Source organism: Chrysochloris asiatica, unplaced genomic scaffold, assembly GCF_000296735.1.
Source record: "Chrysochloris asiatica unplaced genomic scaffold, ChrAsi1.0 scaffold00290, whole genome shotgun sequence".
NCBI lineage: Eukaryota > Metazoa > Chordata > Mammalia > Afrosoricida > Chrysochloridae > Chrysochloris > Chrysochloris asiatica.
The window spans coordinates 593,023-614,081 of NW_006408808.1; the positions used below are offsets into that span (position 1 = coordinate 593,023).

General features: G+C 39.9%; 1 protein-coding gene across 8 annotated transcripts in view; it reads right to left on the reverse strand.

The window, feature by feature from the left end:
* The window catches only part of FOXP1 (forkhead box P1), a 519,679-nt gene that overhangs the window by 162,167 nt on the left and 336,453 nt on the right, over nucleotides 1-21,059 (reverse strand). For all 8 annotated transcript variants that reach the window (XM_006874620.1, XM_006874625.1, XM_006874621.1 and 5 more), the window contains one exon: nucleotides 14,510-14,626. In XM_006874620.1, coding sequence (XP_006874682.1) covers nucleotides 14,510-14,626 — 117 coding nt within the window. The remainder of the gene's footprint in view (nucleotides 1-14,509; nucleotides 14,627-21,059) is intronic.

Consider the following 21,059-nt stretch of genomic DNA (forward strand, 5'->3'; position numbering starts at 1 on the left):
ATATTCCACCTTAAACGGATTAGCAAACGTACAAAGACAATTACAGGGCACTAGGGCAGTCGAGATGCACTGTGGGAGTTTTCTGATTTGTACTCTCCATACCTGGAATGATTCATTTTATTGACCCAATGAAAGATTCAGGTAGGACTGAAGCGGCTTCTTTTGATGCTTTGCTTATGGTCTTGAAACGTTTCTGTAGGTATATGAACCTGTGACGAGTCTTTATCCTCTTTAGCAAAAGCACCAACAAGCTTCCTTTCATTTTGGCTTGCAATATTCCACTCATTCATTCATTCATTCATTTATCACTCACTCATTACATTAAAGAAATTTCTAGAGATTGTAACAAGGGTGGCTGCAAAATGCTATAGACTCAAAATTTACTAATACACTTTCTTGGCTGTAAAATCTACCTAGCATGTATGTAAAACTATTAGAAGACAAGGGATAGACCAGGATGATACTTTAACAACAGTATGATCCTCAACTACGCCCAAAATGACACATTTAGGAAAATAACGCAATAATACAGAGAATATTGGTAGCAATACTGATGATACCAGCTAATACCATTAAACACTGTTGTAAGCAATTTACTTGTATTAACTCAGCTCATCTTCCCAACCACCCCATAAGATAGGTCTTATGACCATTTGAATGTTACAGAGGAGAAGCCTGTAACACTGGCTACCCACAGAAGGACTGTAAACAAAATGGTAGTCTCCTGTTACATGGCTAGGATGTGTATTTGAACAGTGACGGATATGAAATGCATGATAATATGATTGAGAATCGACAGGCAGTTACTTCCTCATTTAAATAGTTGATATAATTATTGGAAGAGCTAAGTTTTCTAAGAAATTACTATGCTCTGTGTAAGCACTTTTCAAGTGGTAATCATTTTATCTTTACAATTGCCCTCAGTCAGGTGAGGTTATCAGTCACACTCTCGAGATGAGAAAACAGAAAATCAGAGATGTCAAGCTACTTGTCCAAAGTCACACAGGAATAACTGTAGCACACAGGACTTAATCCTGGCAGTGTGACAGTGGCAACCACACAGCTAGTCATGAGGTAATGCTACCACTTTCCACCAACATTCTGATACACGACGGCAAAACTTTCAAGCACCTTGCTGAGTTTGTATAGTAGTAACAAGGCCTACAAAGACAATGTTTTACATCCTACTTCGGTGAGTAGCTCCTAAAGTCTTAAAAGCCCATGATGGATGATCTAAGGTGCAAATACTGGTCTCACCCTGTCTGGAAGAAGTAAGAGTGATGAAACTTGAAGACATATGGAAACAATTAGTTCAATGACCTAACATAACTTGAGAATATCAGTCTTCAAGACCCTGAATCCAGAAGAACTAGATGGTGCCCAGCTACCACTCCCAATTACTCAGAAAAGGATCACAACAGAAAATCCTAAACAGAGAAATAAAAAGTACAGACAACTGGTTGGATACAGGCTGATGGAACCCGCAAAACCATGGCTCTTAGCCACCCCTCAGGTCTGGAAATAAGCTCCTCTCCATCGGCCGGTTTTCATGAAGATATCAAGCACTCTGGTGAAATACCATGCACCTTAGAATAATCAAACATTTCACATCAAAAGGGCAACAGTTACCCAAGAACAAAGTTCAGCAGGGTTGGGAAAGGAGGAGGAATGGATACAGGAATCACAAGTGGGATCCATGAAATGAGACACAATGTGCATGAATTTCTGAATGGAAATGAGATATGCGCTCTAAACCTTTACCCAATTAACAACAAAAGGTTTAAAAAAAAAAGGAAAAAAAACAAAAAGAATACCATTTGTTCAGTCCTCCCATAAGGATAGGAGAAAAAAACACAAAGTACATGTTTAATTTTAGATAATATTTCATCAATTATCATAAGAGCTATCATATTTCCCAGAAAAACATAATTACAAGTACTTCTCCAGTCTGGGATGTGATCAGCATACTCTATGTCAGACAAAGTTTATGTCAAGTTTAGCAAACAGATGACACACCACTTCCAACTCCAGTACCCATGGCAGACATCGCTAATCAATCATGTTGCTACTAAAGAGTCCACCCTGGATAGAGAATCTTTTTAAAACACTTCTCTAGGAACAGCCATTTCATGTCTGCAGCAAAACTGGTAGTCATGGCAAAATTTCTTTATTTTGTTAATTCTCCTTGGCTCAGATACTAATTCTGTTTCTTCCACAAATTATGGAGTCCTGGTGTGGCACCATAGGATAAACACTTGACCTCAAGTCGATTAGAACCGTAAAGTCTGCGGTTCAAAATCACCAGCTGCTCCTCAGAAACCATATACAGGGTTGCTGAGTCAGATCAGACTTAAAGCCATTTAACAACAACAACCACAAATTATGTGTGGCGCTGTGGGTTATTGTACCAGACTGCAAAGTTGTCTGAACTGCCAGGTCAGCGGTTCAAGCTCACCAGCTGCTCCTTGGAAACAATTTACAGGGTTGCTATGGGTCGGAACCTACTCGACGGCACTTAACAACAACAACAACATATAAAAAACAAACATAAAAGAAGACATAATTTCACTGATGTCTTATTAAAAGGAGGTTCATTAAGTCGGAGGAAAAAGTAACCTTTTTTTGTTTGCAGTAAAGGAAGTATGGAAAAGTCTGTAGGTGCTGTGGGCAAGAGAAGAAGATGAAACTTGGTAAGCAGGAGAACTAGATATCAAGGTCAAAGAGACATGGGATCACATCACAGAGAACCCTGAGCTGAGCAACCCCATTGCCTTAGCGATCCAATGCAGCTACCGCAGAAACACTGCACATGGATGGTTTTAATAACGTGTTCTCCCTCTGTTGGATCTAGAGAAAGGACCTTGTCTCTTAGAGGTTCTCTTCCTGGATCATCTTCCTGTGGGGTTTGGCAGTTCTCTTGCTCCGTCTCTGTTCACTTGATCTGTTACTATTAAATTCTGTAAGAGATTGACTCAAAAGTACACTCTACACAAAGCCTGCCTCATTAACTAAACAACCCATGCCAAATGGAGTTATAATTACAGCTATATTGCTGTTGTTTAATGCCTTAATAAGTCAGTTCCGTCTCACAGGGACCCTTACAGAAGGTTTCCAAGGAGTGGCTGGCGGATTTGAACTGACAACCATGCAGTTCAAATTAACCTTGTGGTCTAGTGCTTATCCTACACTGCCATACAGTCACAAGTATAGAGGTTAGAATTTACAACACATATTTTGGGGGGCACCTAATTCAATCCATTGGTACCTGGTATAGCACTATTGGATAAACTCTAGACTGCTAATTATAATGTTGGTGGTTTAAACCCACCAGTTGCTCCTCAGAAACCCTACACAGGGTCATTTTGAGTCAGAAGCAACTTGACAACATTTAAAAACAACAATTCAATCCATTATACCAATCACACATCCCGTCTCTTTTATTTTTGAATAAAGGATCTCCATTAGTACTACCACTGAGTTGATTTCAACTTAGAATCACCCTATGTAAAGTTGCCGAGGCTGTAAATCCTAATAGGAGCAGAAAGCCTCCGCTTTATACCCAAAGAGGCTGATGGATTTGAACTACTGACCTCACAGTTAGCAGCACAATATGAAAGAATTCCTTTAGAACTCACTCAAACACAATTTAATCACCAAGGCCTTTCTAACTACACAACAGGCGATCTAGCAGGTGATAGCTGCAGTTCAGGATTTTCAGGACTCTGAAATGTTATCAAACGGGCTGTGCTTGTTCCTACCTCCTTACAAAAAAGATCTGTGAATGAACCCCTCCTTCCCTCCACGTACTCCTCATGACATCTAATTTAATCTCAAGCTAGAATACTAAGAAATCAGCTGAAGGCAGAGAACTTTCTATTAAAGGAGTCACAATGGCATGGTGGAGAAGTGGGGCTCTTTGGGAGAAAGATGTCATGGTCGGCTTCTGTAAAGATCACAGCTTTAGAAACTTTCTGGGGCAGCTCTGTGGGGTCCTTTGAGTTGGAGTTAACTAGAGAGTAACAGGTATACAGCAGGTATGAGTGACGCCCTGGACGTTTCTAAGTAGCAGGGTGACATGGATGTAAGGATTGGCTGGCAGCGGAAGGCAGGATGAAAGACATGCTGAAGAGCAGAAGACCCTTTGGAGGATGGTGGCGGAGGAGAGGTAAAGGTTCTTTACCAAGATCCAGACATGTGGTAGCTGAAGTACTAAAGTGTGGAGCAGAGTGACAACAGGGAAACCACAGCCAAAGGAATGGAAAGACTAGATCCAGGGGAAGGACACTGGCAGATCTGCTGATGGACAGAATGATGGGGATGAGACATCAGTAAGTCAACAATGACTCCAACGATTGAGTAATAGGCCTGGGGAGAAAAGTGATCAAAAGGATTCCAAATTAGCATGATGGTGAGCTAATAAGAAAGAGTTAGAACTAGGCTGTAAAGAACATTACAAATTGGCTTGGAATCACCGATAGAGATACCAGCTCAAGTCATGAGGACGCAAGTGCTATCAGAGAGGAAGCAGAGGAGCTAAACTTTGGGAAAGAATTAACTACGGTTCAACAAGAGAACTGGCAAGAAAGAAAGAGAATGAACAACACGGGGGACCAAGAGGCTGTCATTTATAAAGAAGTTAAGGTCAGCGGTTCAAACTCACCAGCTGCTCCTTAGAAACCCTACACAAGGTCGCTATGAGTCAGAACCAACTCGACAGCACTTAACAACAATTTCCGAGAAGAATAAAGCAGCCAAAGGAATATATGTCACTAGGAGAAAAGGGCAACAAGAGATGATGATGGAGACATGGCCAGGGAATTTAAGGATTTCTGTTTTTTAAAAGAGAAGGAGAAAAGTCAGATTTGGGGGTGATTGAGAAGCAAAGTAGCTAGTTCTTAAAGAAAAAAAAAAAAAGTTTTAGCAGCAAATTGAATAGTCTGCTTCTAGAAGCTAGGCAGCCAAAGGAGGATCTCAGAAAGGCTGGAAGAATCGAGTCATCCAACGTTTCTCAACTACCCACTTAATATCCCCATTTACCATGAACAACAATCAATGCAGGCTTCTGTCTGTCTGAATTCTTCAATGGGATGTAATGTAAAAGGACAAAAGCTGACAATACAATTGTGTATTGTGTATTGGCTGCTTTAAATTCTACTACTTAAGTAGTTAAAAAATCTGGTCTTTCGATGAGGGGGAGTGAAGAAGTTATGAATAGAAGGCAGCAATCCTAGACCCTTTAAAAATGACTAACATTCAGTCTTTGTAATTTACTGGGCAATAATTTCACACTCAAACAAACTGAACAGCAAGGCAGTTGAAGTCCACCGAAAGTTCAAAATGGGATATGTTCTCTTTAAAATTTTGAGAGCAACTAAATATGACAACCATCTGATGTATGAAAATTATTCACAACCAAAAACAGACAGTCTGGAAATAGCCGGGATGACTTCATTTAGACAGAATTACCCAAATCTGTTTCTAATATACACAGTACACATAATAAATTTTTACAATATGACAAGGAAAACAAACTTAATAAAAGTTCCCGATCTTTTGTTACACAAGCATGCTATACCCATGCTATGTTTATAATAGTTTGCTCATGATATCACAGTTGAGTAACAAAGGCCCAAGCAATACAAAAACAGTTACTAGGCATGACATCAGCTCACAACTACCGTAATTACATCGGTACACAAATTTCCCAAACTGTACATTTTCCAAACTGCTTCTCAATTTCAACGGCTGCCTTTACACAATTACTTGCAGAATTGTCTGCGGGCTTTGAGTAATACCCGTCTTTCTTCTCTTTCCCAAGCGTCATTTCCCTTTAGAAAGTGCATATTTCAATTACAAGCATTATTTTTTTCAAATGTGCCCATAAACATATGTCCAAATTAGGAGACAGTGTGGTCTAGGAGACAGTAGGTGGTGATGAACATTAGACACCAGCATCTCTGGTTCCGTTCCATCTACCATCACGGTTTGCCAGGCCCCATAAACAGGAGCAGAGTGGACTATATAGGAGTGTATGTAGAGTCTAGAATCAGGCTGTGTTTGGGCCTGAATGCTGGCCGGGCCACTTACTGGTCTTGGGCAAGCTAACTTCTCATTTTATTATTTTCATTTCACAGTTGAAGGAAATAAGACTCCTACAGTGAGTTGGGCTCCTATTAAGTACTGCATGGGGTCCTGCTATGGAACTGTAACATAAGCACTGGACTGTGAACCACAAGGTCAGCGGTTTGAACCCGTCTGCCACTCCTTGGAAATTTATACAAGGTTTCTATGAGATGTAACCAATTCTATGACACTTAACAATAACAACAACAATCATTACTATTATTTTTCTGAGACTTAGTTTTTCTGTTTTATTTAAATTATCCTGACCCATAATGAACTGTGTCATTTTATTAGTATGAGGGTGGGAGCTGCACTTTGGTTACACCAATCGAGTATTAGGAGGTTCAATAGGAAAATCTGACTAAATGCATGCATGTGTGGATGGATGAATGAATGGATAAATGAAATCGATAGGTTCAGCAACACCCATAGTTACAGAAGTGATTAATATCATTCTGGAGGAATTTGTTTTCCACTTAGTTTTCTAATGCTGGTAATGATCTCCAACCCCATCAGAATAATAAGCTTGAGGGGGTGGGGGTTGGAACAGGTATTACTTTTTGATTTCAAACTTTTCCAGCCTGTCCCATCTGTACGACCTTCATCTCACTGAGCCGTCCGGTCAGTCAGCTGGCTTTCCTGACCGGGCAAAGTGCCAGAGGACTGCAGCTACCCATATTGTCACTTCTGGTCCATAGCGCTTGTACCAAATGCTGTTATTCTAGGCTTCAGGAAATTTTCTAACCACTGGACAGGGTCCAATGCTGTGTGCTAATGAGTTTCAGATTGGAGGACTTCACTGTGTGTGTCAGAACAGGGCCCCCAGTTTGTAGTGAGGTGGGGGCAGGGGAGAAAAGAAACACAAAAAGAAAGAAAAAACAGTAGTTAAAAAATGCCGGCTATTCAAATTGACAGGGAACGTGACCTCTGCACTTCATCAGAAATTCCTGCAGACTTACAAAATAAAGGAGTTTGCTTTTATCACACACTGCGAGGCTCATATGGAAAAATGGAAAACACTACATCACTTGACCTCAGCGTGCCCCCTTACAACCCCAGACCAATACTGTGTACAAAAAATGCTAAATTAACTTAAGATGTTAAAGAAAAAATAAATAAAACTTTAATTTTCTGCATTAGACTCGATGATTATTACTTGGGTTCTTTGAGATTTGCTCAGAACGTTCACACAGGAAAAGAGCCCACAATTCCAAGAATAGTATTTTAGCACTTTGGGCAATGATTGTGTGGCCACCCCTGTTGGATGGGCACATCATGGACTCTCCCCACACATGGGAGGAAAATAATGAGCAAGCCTCGCTCACCCCGACTTGAAAATCACCCAAGACTGAATCATGATTATTTGCTTACATTAACAGAACATTAAACCGATTTCAAACAACTTAAGGAAACTCTAGCCTTCCTGCTTGGTGATTCACTTCTATGAGAAACCAAGAAGTTTTTTTCTCTCCTTTCAAAAAGAAGCAACAGGCTAGGTACCAAGCCGCCTCATCACGCTATCACAGGCTAGAAAGAAGAATCTCTTCTGAGGAAAGTCTAAATCACACGACATTTTTTTTTTTTTTTTTAAATAGGAGTAATGAGATGGCATTTACATTTTTTTCTTGACCACACTTGGTACTGGGGACTTTAAAAATCCAATCCTTTCACATCCTTGAACCATCATCAACATTTTCCCAGAACACGTCAATAAAACTGATTGCTTACAGTTCTGAATCCTGCTCTGCACATGGAAACAATATAATTAGTTTAAAAAGTATTTACAACGGGGGTGGCAGGAGAAACAGAACTTCAGCATGCCTAGCCACAACATTTTTGGGGGGGGGGTGAGATAAAAACATACAAACCAACAGCAGAAGCTAAATAAATGGTCTCAACATTACGGTATGCTCGAAACTTTGACAAAAATTCCCAATATATAAACCCTAAACCTTAGTGTTGTGCTGACGGATACGTCTTCCTGTCAGATATGAATGATGTTTCTGGAACATTAATACGTTCATTAAATTCTAACTCCCTGTACTTAAAATACTCTCTACTTTGGCTCAGAGGCATCTTGACAGCTTTGTTGTAATCATATATGTGAGGCCCCCAGACGACACAGTTGTTGAGATGCCTCATACCTATAACCAATCTGTTGCTTTTACAAGTTTAATCTAGGTATGAAGGAGCTGATTGCGGAACCACGTCGATTCGACATCTTCAACTCAGCTGTGTATCATAGAAACCACGGTGGGTGGTAGCAGACTCCCATGATGCTTAGCAACTGTACATACCTTTAACTCCCTAATCTGTAATACTGCAAAATATAGCTTGGGTTTTTAGTTGTTGATTTTGTGTGTGTGTGTTTCCCCTTCTCCTCCAAAGCTCAAGTGGACGACCAGCAAGGGTCCGACAGTGTTATTCCTAATTACCTTTTTTTTTTTTTTTTCCCTCTTGATCCTGTGGCTCTCATAATTAGTTACCTGGGGCTGCAATCCAATTTGAAGTGATGACAAGAAAGTGATCCATGAAAAAGTAATAAGTTAAATCCAATTTCAGCCTTCCTCTAATTAAATGCACATGGAACTAATGACTCCAACCCTAGCATTTCAGTGATAATGGTAATTAGCGAGGTGGGAGTCGCTCTCTTTTTCAACACTGGAGGTGTAAACCACAAGGTAAAATGGTAGGAGCCCTCTTAATTACATGTGTCATTTTGTCAGCAATTTACACATTTTTGACCAGTCAAGTATGTTTTTTTTCCCTGGTCCCTTCCCACCTCCTAGCCCCGACAATGATTATAACATACTATTCTATGTCCCAACACAGGGAAACTTACAATACCACTTCAGACTTGAGACTCAGACATAACTTTTCTTGGCTATTGCCTATCACCATGATACCTGCACAGGCACACACAAGGCCAGAATTAAGATATGTATGCAGTTCTTAGTCCTCTTGATCAAAATCCAGATATTTACAGTAGCTTTGTTGGGCAGGGAAGGGCAGGATTCGTTTTGGTTTTGCCCATACAATGGAAAATAGAATCATTTGTTTATTGATGAGAAATAATGGTACTCGTTACGTGTTGAAGAAATGCGTACCGTAGGAGAGGCAAGGATGAACTCTTCAACGCATACAGATTACCTGTGGTCCTACAAAACTGGCTTTCATCCTGTTGGAATCACTGTGTGCTCTAGGGCAAGTCACTGACCCTCTCTAAGTCTCAACTTTAACAGTCATAAGATAATTTTATGACAGACAGACAACAGCTCTGTGGCTTCAATGACAAAGCACTTAGAAATGGTTTCCGCAGTACCTGACACATACTAAACACTTATTAAAAATGGATTCTTGACCACATTTTGCATATGGTGACAAAGACATGCTTACATATGAATTATTAGCGTCACATTTCCATTTGAATGCTTGGGTACACACAAGGTGACCATATAATTAAATGCCCAAAATGGAATTATTTTAGAGATTGAGAAGGGGAATTATGAATAAATACAGAGTCAACAGACCTTATCATTGTTGTTAAGTGCTGTTGAGTCAATTCCGGCTCATAGCAACCTGGTATAGGGTTTCCAAGGAGTGGTTGGTGGGTTTGAACTGCCGACCTTGTAGTTAGCAGTCTGGTGCTTACTCTACAGTGGCACATTAGGACACCTAGACCAGGGCTTACCCTATTGACAGATAAAGGCAAAATAGCAAAAAGCACTAATTCATATCAGAATTTTGGAGGCAAGAACAAAACAGAGTTGTTTAGGGAAAAAAAACAAAAAACAATTATAATTAGGATTATCTACCATGAGCCCCCAAAACGAATTGCAAGACATTCATGGAACCCTATAACTCGATGCAAATTTTGCATATATGAGTTTTGTTTTGTTTTGTTTTGAGTCACAGTCATTGTTTCCATCCTATCTTGAATAGAGTGTGTGATCAGAAAGACTTAATAACCTTTTTTTAAGTGACATTTCTATTGTACTGTTTCTCATCAAGTGGTATTTTTAGGGTCTGGGGATTCCCCAAAGTCATGTGATAACAGTGACATCTCGAAAGGTATAGAAATTTCAACTCCATCAAATCAAAATCAGGGATGTCAACTCTAGACAATGGTAACTCTAGCCATTTAAAAGTAATCATTTGCCTTCATCTCCTGAATTTATCCACTTTACTAATTTAGTGCATAGGGATGTTTTTTAAGGGTCAGTATTTCAAAACCATTCCATTTCACTATCTATAATAAAAAAAAAAAATTGTAGTTTCCTTTTAAAGATCCTCTCTTATCAATGTATTCCCTAGTGAATAATGTGGAAATGATACGAGGTATCATTTAAGATTATATGTGGCATTAATGCAAAGCAAAACTGCTGCCTAAAGCACATTTTATATAACTGCAAATAAAAAGGCTAGGAAAAAACCACCTGCTGAATCTTGTATTTTCACCTTCCCCACTTAAAGAAGGGCTCCTCATTATAAACCTGGGCGTCCATGTGGACTAAAAGGCTGCCCTTAACAGCGGATTCCACTACCCTTCCTTGAAGTCAAATGGCCTCCTATTTATATGCAGTGCTTGTGCTTGATAGAGCCTTGGAAGGAAGGGGACCGGCAGGAGGGGAAGCTATCAGGTGACCGATTTCAAGTTCAGATACTTTATAGATGGCCTGAGACTGTGGTCAGTTTTCCACTGCAAGCAACACACAAGGTTGACTTTCTTTCCTAACTTTCATGCTGCCAGAATACACATGTACTTTTACTTTCTTAGGAGAAAATGTGTCATTTGATTTCCTTCCAGTTTATGTACTCGTGCCAACAACTAAAATGCTTAAAGAACCAAAATGAAGTACAACCCAGAAATGGTGGTCAAAGTTCCAAATTTCGATCAATAAAATTGTTCTTCTACTCACAAATTAACCTTCAGCCAGTAAAGTTACACATTTCTGAGGTTATGCGCACACCTGCACCGTTAAGCATTTATTTTACTTGTTTAAGCAATCTTCAAAAGTATATAAACATTTATAAAAGCAAGCTTGCTATTTTTACTCACATATAATTTTCTTTTTGCAGCGAAACTACTATTTTACAATTCATAAGCATCCTGAAGGCAGGGTTTGTACCTTTGACCAAATTGTATCTTGCAAGTACCAGCGCATTATGTTTTATAATGTGTACCAAGTGGAGTGTGATTAATTCAGATCATATTACTCTGGAATTTGTGATGGGGACCGATTTTCAAATTTTTGGTATCATTCATAAAAAAGATTGCCAAGCAGCAGTTTAATAGGCCAGAAAGAGGGGGCAATTTCAGTTACTAATTAGAATCTTTTTTTGAGAACTTCAATATTCGTTCCCGATGTCTTGTCTTCACTCTAAACCACAACCTCATCCAACACCACAACCAGTTCAGATTTGGTTCGATATGTGTCTCCCTTATTTACTCTCGTCTCCCCGAAATTAGTCCAAATTGGGGATGCTGGACTATATTCTGATCTCTATCGAGTAATCACTTATATCCTCCTGTAACTTTCCATTTTCTTTTGTTTGTATCATCAGCCTGTGAAGCTGGAAAGCGCTGCCAAACATAAAAGCAGGGAAGTGTGAGCTATGCTTAAAATATGAGTCCCAGTATATTTGGGGATTTGAGTTTTTTTCTTTTCCTCAAGCTATCAGCAGATCGAATCCTTCATCCATGCCAAGCCTTACTTGGCATAGAAGTTCTGCAATTTGCTAATATAGGTTTCTCACTGTAGTGATGCAGGGTAAGAAGATCCGAGGTGGTCACCATTAAGATTTACTGTAGGATTCCCCCTTCCATTTCAAAGCCACGTGGACTGAGCTGTCCCAATACGGATGTGGCATGTCAAGATGTATGTAAATGGAAAGGTTACCCCTTCAGTGAGTCACCAAGTCTGTACGTGTATTTTTATAACGAGGTAATATAACATGTTGCCTAGGTTAGTAATTTCCCCTCTCTGTTAGTGAAAGGCAAGCCAACCTAATGAAAGCATACTGAGTTCACTTGATCCTATCTAACAGCATGGAGACATTCAGCAATAGTGTCTCTCTCTCTCTCTCTCTTTCTCACACACTCACACACACACACACACACACACACACACACGTCAACCAACTTATTTTTTTTTTCCCCTCTCAACTAACTCTTAGAGCTGGTCTAAATTCTCTGTTTGTCAACTCCTCCGCTTAGGAGGTGGGAAGGAACTCAAAATCATCTTCTTTAGCAAAACCAGCCTTCAAGATTGTCCCAGAGCCTCTCCCCACCACTTTGTATCCAGATTGAAGTGCTCAGCAGAATGTGTTAGATTGGTTTTGACACTGTCCTTGCCAAGAAAAAAAAAAAAAAAAACAAAACCAAAAATACGAAGCCCTCTATATGTAGTGGCTAAAAACCTTAAGAGGGGCAATACAAAAATTAGCCTCAAAAAGAATTTCCCTGAAATTACATCTATTTAATAGCATTGCAAGAACTTCATTCATCTTGGAAAACAAGTTACCTGAAAATGCCATATGCTTTAAAAACCAAGTATAAGGGAAAATAAGTCTACTATAAAAAGAGGAAAAAAAAATGATAATACTGAAGAGCTTGGGATCAGAGAGACTATGTGGTTTCTTTCTTTGTTTTGTTTTTTCACTTTCTCCAATCAAAGCTCTGTTATGTGTAAGATTCTCTCCCTAATAATACATTGTCATTTTTGCAATGCACTGGAGATCTGTTAAATTCAAGGGGACTTGCAGTATTTTTTAAGACTGGAGAGTTTCAGGAGTAAGGCAGAAAGAATGGGCAGTCATTTGAATCACTGAGTGACAGGCTGGGCTAGCTCCCTGTATACATTAATAAATTAGAATTTTAATTGTGTCTCTGTCTGCAGGAGATGCCCCGGCACTTTAATATGTACCAACAATTGGCTATGTTATGGAATCTGCAGCGTGGCCTCCGCTGCTGACCTCTGAAACACAATTCCCAGTCTGGCTACGGAAACTGTTCAGTTTGATCCTTTCAACTTATTTGAATCCTGACAAATAAGCTCACAGCTGAAAGGTCAACACAGTCATATTCCATCCTCCAGAGCTGTTCTTAAGACATCTGCACAACAAAGCACTGCTTAGAGCACCTAACACAGGACCTCAGTGGCACAGTACCTCATTAAAAATGTCCCCAGTATTTCAACACATGAAAAAAACATATGGATGGTTTACCAAAGAACTCTCTTCAGAAATGTTGGTAAACAATACACCATGTCATTCAACTCTTCCAATAAAGGTTCAGGATTGTATTGACTATTCCTTGGAGAGTAACCATTTCCCAAGGAGATGCAGAGGGAGGGACTAGAATTTGGTGCTCGAGGTCAGTTTTCTCTTGGCAACTGGTATTACCTCCCTCTGACCTGCAACGAGTCAACTCAAGTTCGAAGTTGAGTTGACCTTGAGATTAAACTAATTGGCACCAAGTTCTGCCCATCAATTACCATTTACCCGCCCTGTCGCAACATTTCTCGTTTGAGAAATTCACCTTGGCTCCTACTTGGGGGATGCCCACCTACCACTTGCATGTGTCCCACCCTGAATTTAAGCATGGAAATCCTGCGTCAAGTTTCTTGAAAATTTCTACTTCGACTTTCGACTCTAAGTGAAAATCCAAATTAAATTTTTATGAGCTCATAGCTTCTTCTATTCCATTACATCCTGCTCTCAAAATGCCTGAAATGAGAAGTCACTAGTTTTATGCTAATGATTCAAAAACATTCTGAAAACTTCTATTAAAGACCAGGGTACTTATTATACTAACCCTGAGCATGACATTCACGTGCTATAGTCTGCTCAGCTCTAACAAAGCAGGGGAAGCTCAGTCTCAAGCTAATTTGGGGCTGGACAATTCTTTGTTGAGGAGGATTTGTTGTGTATTATAATATGCAGCATCGTTTCTGGCCTCTAACCTAGTAGATGTCAATGTCCTACTCCTAATGTGACAACCAAAACCATCTCCAGACATTGTCAATTGCCTCTTGGAGCACAGCACTGCTGAGTTGGAAACCACAGCACTAAATTGTGTGTGTGTGGATTCCTTCTCTCCTTTCATCATGAGAGGATGAGGCAACATCTTTAACTTTTTCTCATTGATAACTTACACCACCTTTTAAGTAACCCAATACCTGCAACCACTCATTCTGTTAAATTGACTAATTAGTAAACCATCTTACTCTCAACAACAAAATACCATGATCTGTCTATAGACCTGTTGCAGAATATTCTCTTGTAGGGTTTTCACTCCTGGAAAAGCCACTTCTGAAATGCTTGTCAGGTACCGCCCCCAAAGTGTACAATGTGCATTTTAAAACCCCCGAAACAGAATTAGTACCTGAAGGGCTGGTTGTTTGTCATTCCTCTTGGGGGATTTTAATCCACTGACTTGCTGTTGCTGCTGTTGTTGTTGTTGTTGTTGCTGTAGAAGCAGCTGTCTTGCCACTTGAATTGCCTGGATGGAGGAACACAAAAAAAATCTGCATTACTACAGAGGCTTGGGAGCTTCATTCAAAGGGTTCCAGACGTGTGTTTCATGACTGGATCCTGACATTCCCATTTTCAGGTAAACAAAGGAACGAACAAAATCCCCCCTCCCACTGAAACTGGACAACTTCCCAGAGCTTTTTTATATTTTCTCCTTGTTGTTGAGTGCCGTCGAGTCCGTTCCGACTCCTAGTGACCCTGTACAGGGATTCTCAGGAGTGGCTGGAGAGTTTGAACCATAGATTTTGCAGTTCAAACCAACCTTGCGGTCCAGCTCATTAACCTGCAGCGCCATACCAGGAGCTTTGATTTGATCACTTTTCTCCAGCGAACTTTGTGCATAGTAGCTCTTTAAGCAGATACTGTCTTCCTACCAAAGAACTGATACAATATGTAAGTGTGAATGGCTGAGTTGGTGAGGAAGGGTGACACAGAGAGGCCAAGAGGGGCCTGAGCAAAGACAGAGTCCCCTCCCCTCAATTTTCCTGGCAGGAAATGAGGAGCTCATGTTGAAAGTAACTCCTTTACTATAATTGTTGTTGTTGTTAAGTACCGCGGAGTCGGTTCCGACTCATAGTGACCCTGCACAGGGTTTCCGAGGCTGTAAATCTTTACGGGAGCAGAATGCCTCATCTTTCTCCCGCGGAACCGCTGGTAGTTTCAAACTGTCGACCTTGAGGTTAGCAGCCCGAGTCATAACCACTACGCTACCAGAGCTCCTTTTTACTACAATAAGAGTCAAATAAAAAGAAAGAGCTAAGAGGTGGAGTACAGGAAAAGCCTTCCACTAGGGAGCAGATAATTTGGGAAGCAAGAGTGAAACAGAAGAGACATACTTTGAAAGGAAGGAATTGATGGTCTACCTAAGAGAAAAAGTTAACAAATTTAATCTCCAATCATTTTAAAGAGCATGTTTTGCAACTCTGAACAAAACCGATTATGTCCAACACAAATGAATGTCAGTTTCCAAAATGGTTGGTTTTTATTTAATGGAAGAAAATGGGGAGGCGGTGTGAAGAGGAGCTAATCCAAGAAGAAGACAGCTTAGTCTCCCCCAAAGTAAATAAAAAATGAAAAGTACCATCAAAAATCTCTCATGAGGATTTTCACTGTCAAAGAGTTTACCAAAGAGGGCAATAGAACTAGTCAACATCACAGGAAAAGTCATGTTTCTGGAGCTGCTCACCTAACAAGTATGAATGAACACATGGAAGAGGTGTCAAGAATGCTCATTAAATGATGTGCTGACAGTCTAGAAACATAATGAGATTTCATGGGTGTTGTATCAATAACTATTTCTACATACTGACACTTCTATGTGCCTCACTCAAAGATGACCACATAGGTGTGATCAGCAGATCCACAGAATCTTCTACTATCTTAGAAAGGGAACATAATGGACTGATGGTTGTCTGTTCTTCAAAGGGGAAGAGGCACTGCATGTATATAAAAATAAAAAATGTGCACAGTTGCGAGAAAACTTACATCGACAATGAAGCCACCGATAAAAGGACAGATGGCCTGCGGGATGCTGTATACTCAACTCAGGAGGAAGGGAAAACAGAAGGGTCGAGAAGATTATGGCTCATGGACACCTAAATTGCTGAATCAGCAGTAGTACTGCCCCTAGAAGGACAAGCTCATTAAACCAATCTCATAACCGCACTATTGCAACCCCACACATTTTTTAAGACACCTTGTTACGACGTTGAGAGGTGCCTTTGAATTTAAGAGATGCAAAGGAAGGCAATGAGACAGAAGCACAAGTGAATGGGTGACAAAGGAAAGATCTCGGGAGAGATGGAACCCTCCTAGCCCACCTCCTGGCCCCACCCACTCCTCTCAGGGAGGCCTTCTGCCTACTGAACTCACCACAACCAGCCCTTCAGATGTAATGCACAGGGTATTTCGTCTGTGAAGGGAGAGACATGTTCGAGAGAGCCTGCCTGGAGGAGCCTCGAGAAAAGAGGCTGGCTGAGAGGGGCATCTGGAAGCCAAGACGCCTGGGAGAGTTGCCTGAGACTCCAGCCTGCTGTCTCAGTGGAGGATTCACCATCACTGGACGCCGGGCTTCCTTGTCTCCTTGGAGACGCTCAGTACATGCGTAGGTGTAAAAGTGGGCAGAGTGAAGATTTCATTTATATCATCTAAGAAAAATAGTCCTCATTGGAAGGTGCCTGCAGGAGCAAAAGTCTCTCCTCCTACTATATATGTTCCCTCAGCTATTTCACATGAAGGTTTTACGGCTTTTTAATGTAGGACAGGGAACTGTTATATATCTTAAGTGTTACCGTCAGAGTTCCCGGAGTAATAGACTGATCAGCAAGGAAAGGTCTGGTTGCTAGCTGGAAAAGCAGACAGCGAGGATGTGGATGACAGTGACAAGATGGTGCCAAGAAAGATACTGTGGGGAAGAGGCGAGACATTACATATATTTGGTACTAAAATAGAGCAAGGAAAGAAAAATAATGACTACTTAACACAATCATACATCTTGGTTAAAATGACTTAACATGTTTCACCAAATAGGAGAAGAACAGGTACTCAGTTTTTAAGTAATCAAGTCTTTCCTCGTTTCAGGAAAAGGTATGCAATTGAATGCCTTTAAGAATCACACAACACAACTATTTTTATATGAGTATGTTTCTCATAAACATACTCAAGTGAAAGAAACAAAAACAAAAAAAACTTCCTTGTGTTGATTTAAATTATAACTGTACTGTGGTGAAACATAGATCACAAAATTTTTTGTCATTTAACCATTTTAAAGTGTACAAATCATTGGCATTAATAACATTCATCATGTTGAGAAACCATCACAATTGACATTTTCAACAAAGATTTACTCAGCTGGTGATATACGAGGATTGTATATTTCAAAATTGGCAGCTTATTTTGACCTTGCACTTACTAGTTTAAAAACAAAAATTATTTCTGTTTATAATGTCTTTACCAGATAAAACATGGGGTACATAAACTTACATAATCATAGGAGGAAGTTTCAAAAAGTTCATGGGAAAAGTGAATTAAAATTGGGGGAGTAGGCTGACGCAGTACATGGACCCTCTACAACAAGCTACGAGAGACGAAATGAAACAGACACATGAAAATCCTGGAACCCTAGAGGAAAGGTTAGAGAAATGAATGGAGTACTTGCTGGAAGGAGAAGCTGAGCAGGGGCAGTGAGAGAGGGAGACTGACTGGTGAACAGTGGACCAAAAGCAGCGTGACCATCTGTGAACAGCTTTGGCAACAGAAGGTGGCCTGGCAGAGCAGATTCATACATGGGAAAAGAAAGATGCTGTTCGTTCTTTTTTCCCATGCTCCCCTGATGACCTGGCCAGCTCCCACCCTCATTTACCCCCAGCACAGACCCTTTTTTGCGAGTTCAGAGCCACATGCCTGTGTAAGGGTGGGATGGGGTTGACTATTCTGCTTTGGTGTCTAGATTCAGGTGGGCTTGAACCGACAGAACCATCAGACCAGAATGTAACCAGTCACTCTGCAGCCAGCTACCCTGTGGTCCTCAGACAACAAAACCCGATCATTGCAGGGCCTTCAAGAATTACTTCCAGATTGTGTGTCATGGAGAGGAACTCCATCTAGGGTCAGGAACTTTGCAGCCACACCCCTCCCACACCACCCTCGTGAGCTTCATAGCTTGCAGGTCCAACAGCTGCACTGTGTCTGTTGTTTGGGATTTGGTTATGTTTTTTTTCCCTTTTGTTGTTTCACTGTTTTTGTTTGTTATTCTTTTTCTTCCTTCTTCTCATTCCTCTTTTGCCATTCCCTTGAATTTTATCCAGGAGTCCTAGTGTGGCGCTGTGGGCTAATGCGTCAGACTGCAAAGTCATTTGACCTGTAAGATTGGTGCTTCAAACTCACCAGCTGCTCCCTGGAAACCCTATACAGGGTCGCTATGGGTCCGAATCCACTCGATGGCACTTAAAAACAACAACAGCTCCATTTTTGTTTTTCCTTCTTTTTTTCTGTTTCTCACTTGCCCTTTTCTTTTTTCCCCTTTTTGATCTTACTACTCTTTCTACTTTCCCTTCTCTGATTTCTCAAAGTTTTTTTTTTTTTTCATATTTATTTTTTCCTCTTACTTTTCTGTAGATTCATTTTCCTGCTCCTTTTTTCTGTTTTTGGTTCTTGCGTGTGTCCTTATTTCTTCCTTTTATTTTCCTCTTCTAAAGCTCTATTTCCCTGGCCCTCTTTTGTCTGTGTATTTATTGTAATCTTTCTTTCTTTTTTTTTCTGGTTACTGCCTGTTTTTGCTCAAATTTTTTTCTCTTTTCATTGTTGGCTCCTTGTTTGTTTATTCTTTTTTCTTTTCTTGTGTATGTGTGTGGGAGGAATTTTCTCTTACATATCCAACAGGAGACAGCAACCATGCCCATGTAGTCCAGTCACAACGGGACCTTCTGCCACTCTATCCACTGAGCAAGAGCCAATACGAGCTCCTAAACTATCTGATCAACGCCAACAACACCTAACCCATCCTCAACTAAGGTGCACAAAAGGCAAACAAAATGGTATACACGCTTCCATTCTCTAACTACACCCACAGGAGCCAGTTGGTAAGCGCTTAAGAACACAGCAACATACAATCATCAATCAAATATAAATGTGACAATCCCACAATGCCCTGGAAACAACAGACCATTTTAGCTCCCACAAAGAAACAAGACAGATTGGGTCAAACAAATGACTAACATGTAGAGCTAGCAAACATTTCTGAGCAAGAAAAGGTAATGGAACTGATTGAAACAGAATTCAGCAGAATGATATTTAGGTATCTTCAAGGACTGACAGTAATATTGAGCAAAGTAAGACGATCACAAAGAACAAAAAATAAAAACACTTTCAAAGAACTGAGGAAAACACTGTAAGAACAGATAAAATAAATGCAAATTTTGAAAAATTACAAAACCTGCGATTTGAAATCCAGAAGATTAAAACTAAGATTTCAGAAATGGACAATACATTGAAAGGGCAAAGCAACAAATCCGAAGCAAGAGAAGCCTGAATTAGTTAAGTTCAAGAAGATAAATTTCTCAATACTACTAGGCTAGCAGAATAATCAGAAAAAAGAATGAAAGCATCCAAAGAAAACCTAAGAGTTACGTAGGACACCGTGAAGAAGCACAATTTACATGTAATTGGACTTCCAGAACAGGAAGAGACAATTAAAAGCACAGAGAAAATTGTCCAAGAGTTGTCGGCAAAAAATTCCCCTAATATCACAAAAGACGAGAACATTTACAAAGCTGAGTGAACCCCAAACTGCATCGATCTCAAAATAAAATCTCCAAGACATATCATATTTAAACTTTTCAAAACCAAAGACAAGGCAAGAATCCTGACAACAGCTCAGGAAAGTATGAAAATGTATATACAAAGGAGAACCAAAAAGGTAATGCTGATTTCTCAGCAGAAACAACACAAGCAAGAAAGCAATAGGATGATATATACAAAATTCTGAAAGAAAAAAACTGCCAACCACGAAATATATAGTGCTTGACGTATGACAGTCAAGGACACTCAAATAATTTCTAATAACCCGACCAATGTTGGATTGAGAGCCAACAACAGTAGACAACAACCTGTGATTACTATACATGACAATTCCACCCAGAACTCAATCCAGAAATGTTGTTGTTGTTAAGTATGGTGGAGTCAGTTCTGACTCATAGTGACCCTGTACACGGTTTCTGAGGCTGTGAATTTTTACATGAGCAGAACACCTCATCTTTCTCCCGTGGAACCGCTGGTAGTTTTGAACTGTTGACCTTGTGGTTGGCAGCCCGACTTGTAACCACTACACTACCAGAGCTCCTTCCATCCAGATATAGATGAACTTAAAAGTAAAACAAATCTATAAGACTGAAAATAGGGAACTAGAGATTAAGTTGTAATTAAGTCAACTACAGTGCAAAAAGAGGGAATAGTATCGATACTGAACTTCCAAATGGCAAGACAAAAAAGATTGTTTTAAATAGGGGGAAATATTAATAAATTACAGGGTAACTGCAAAAAAATAATAGTAATAATAATATACCTGCACATCAAAAATAAATAAACAAGAGGAAAAGTTAGAAAGTTTTAGTAAACATTAACATACAGAAATGAAAAACAAAACCAAACCCAATAACAAAATGAACTCAATGTAGAACAAAAAACCCCAAGAAAAATCAGCAAAATGACAGCAATCTATTAATACCTTTTGATAATTACACTCTATATAAATGAAATAAATGCACTAGACAAGAGATAGAATTGAATGGATAAGAAAACAAGATCCTTCAGTATACACTCTACAAGGACACATGAAAAAGATGGAGAGAGTCTAAATGCTCATGGTATTTTCAAAAACCTCATATGAATGTGAAAGCTGGACA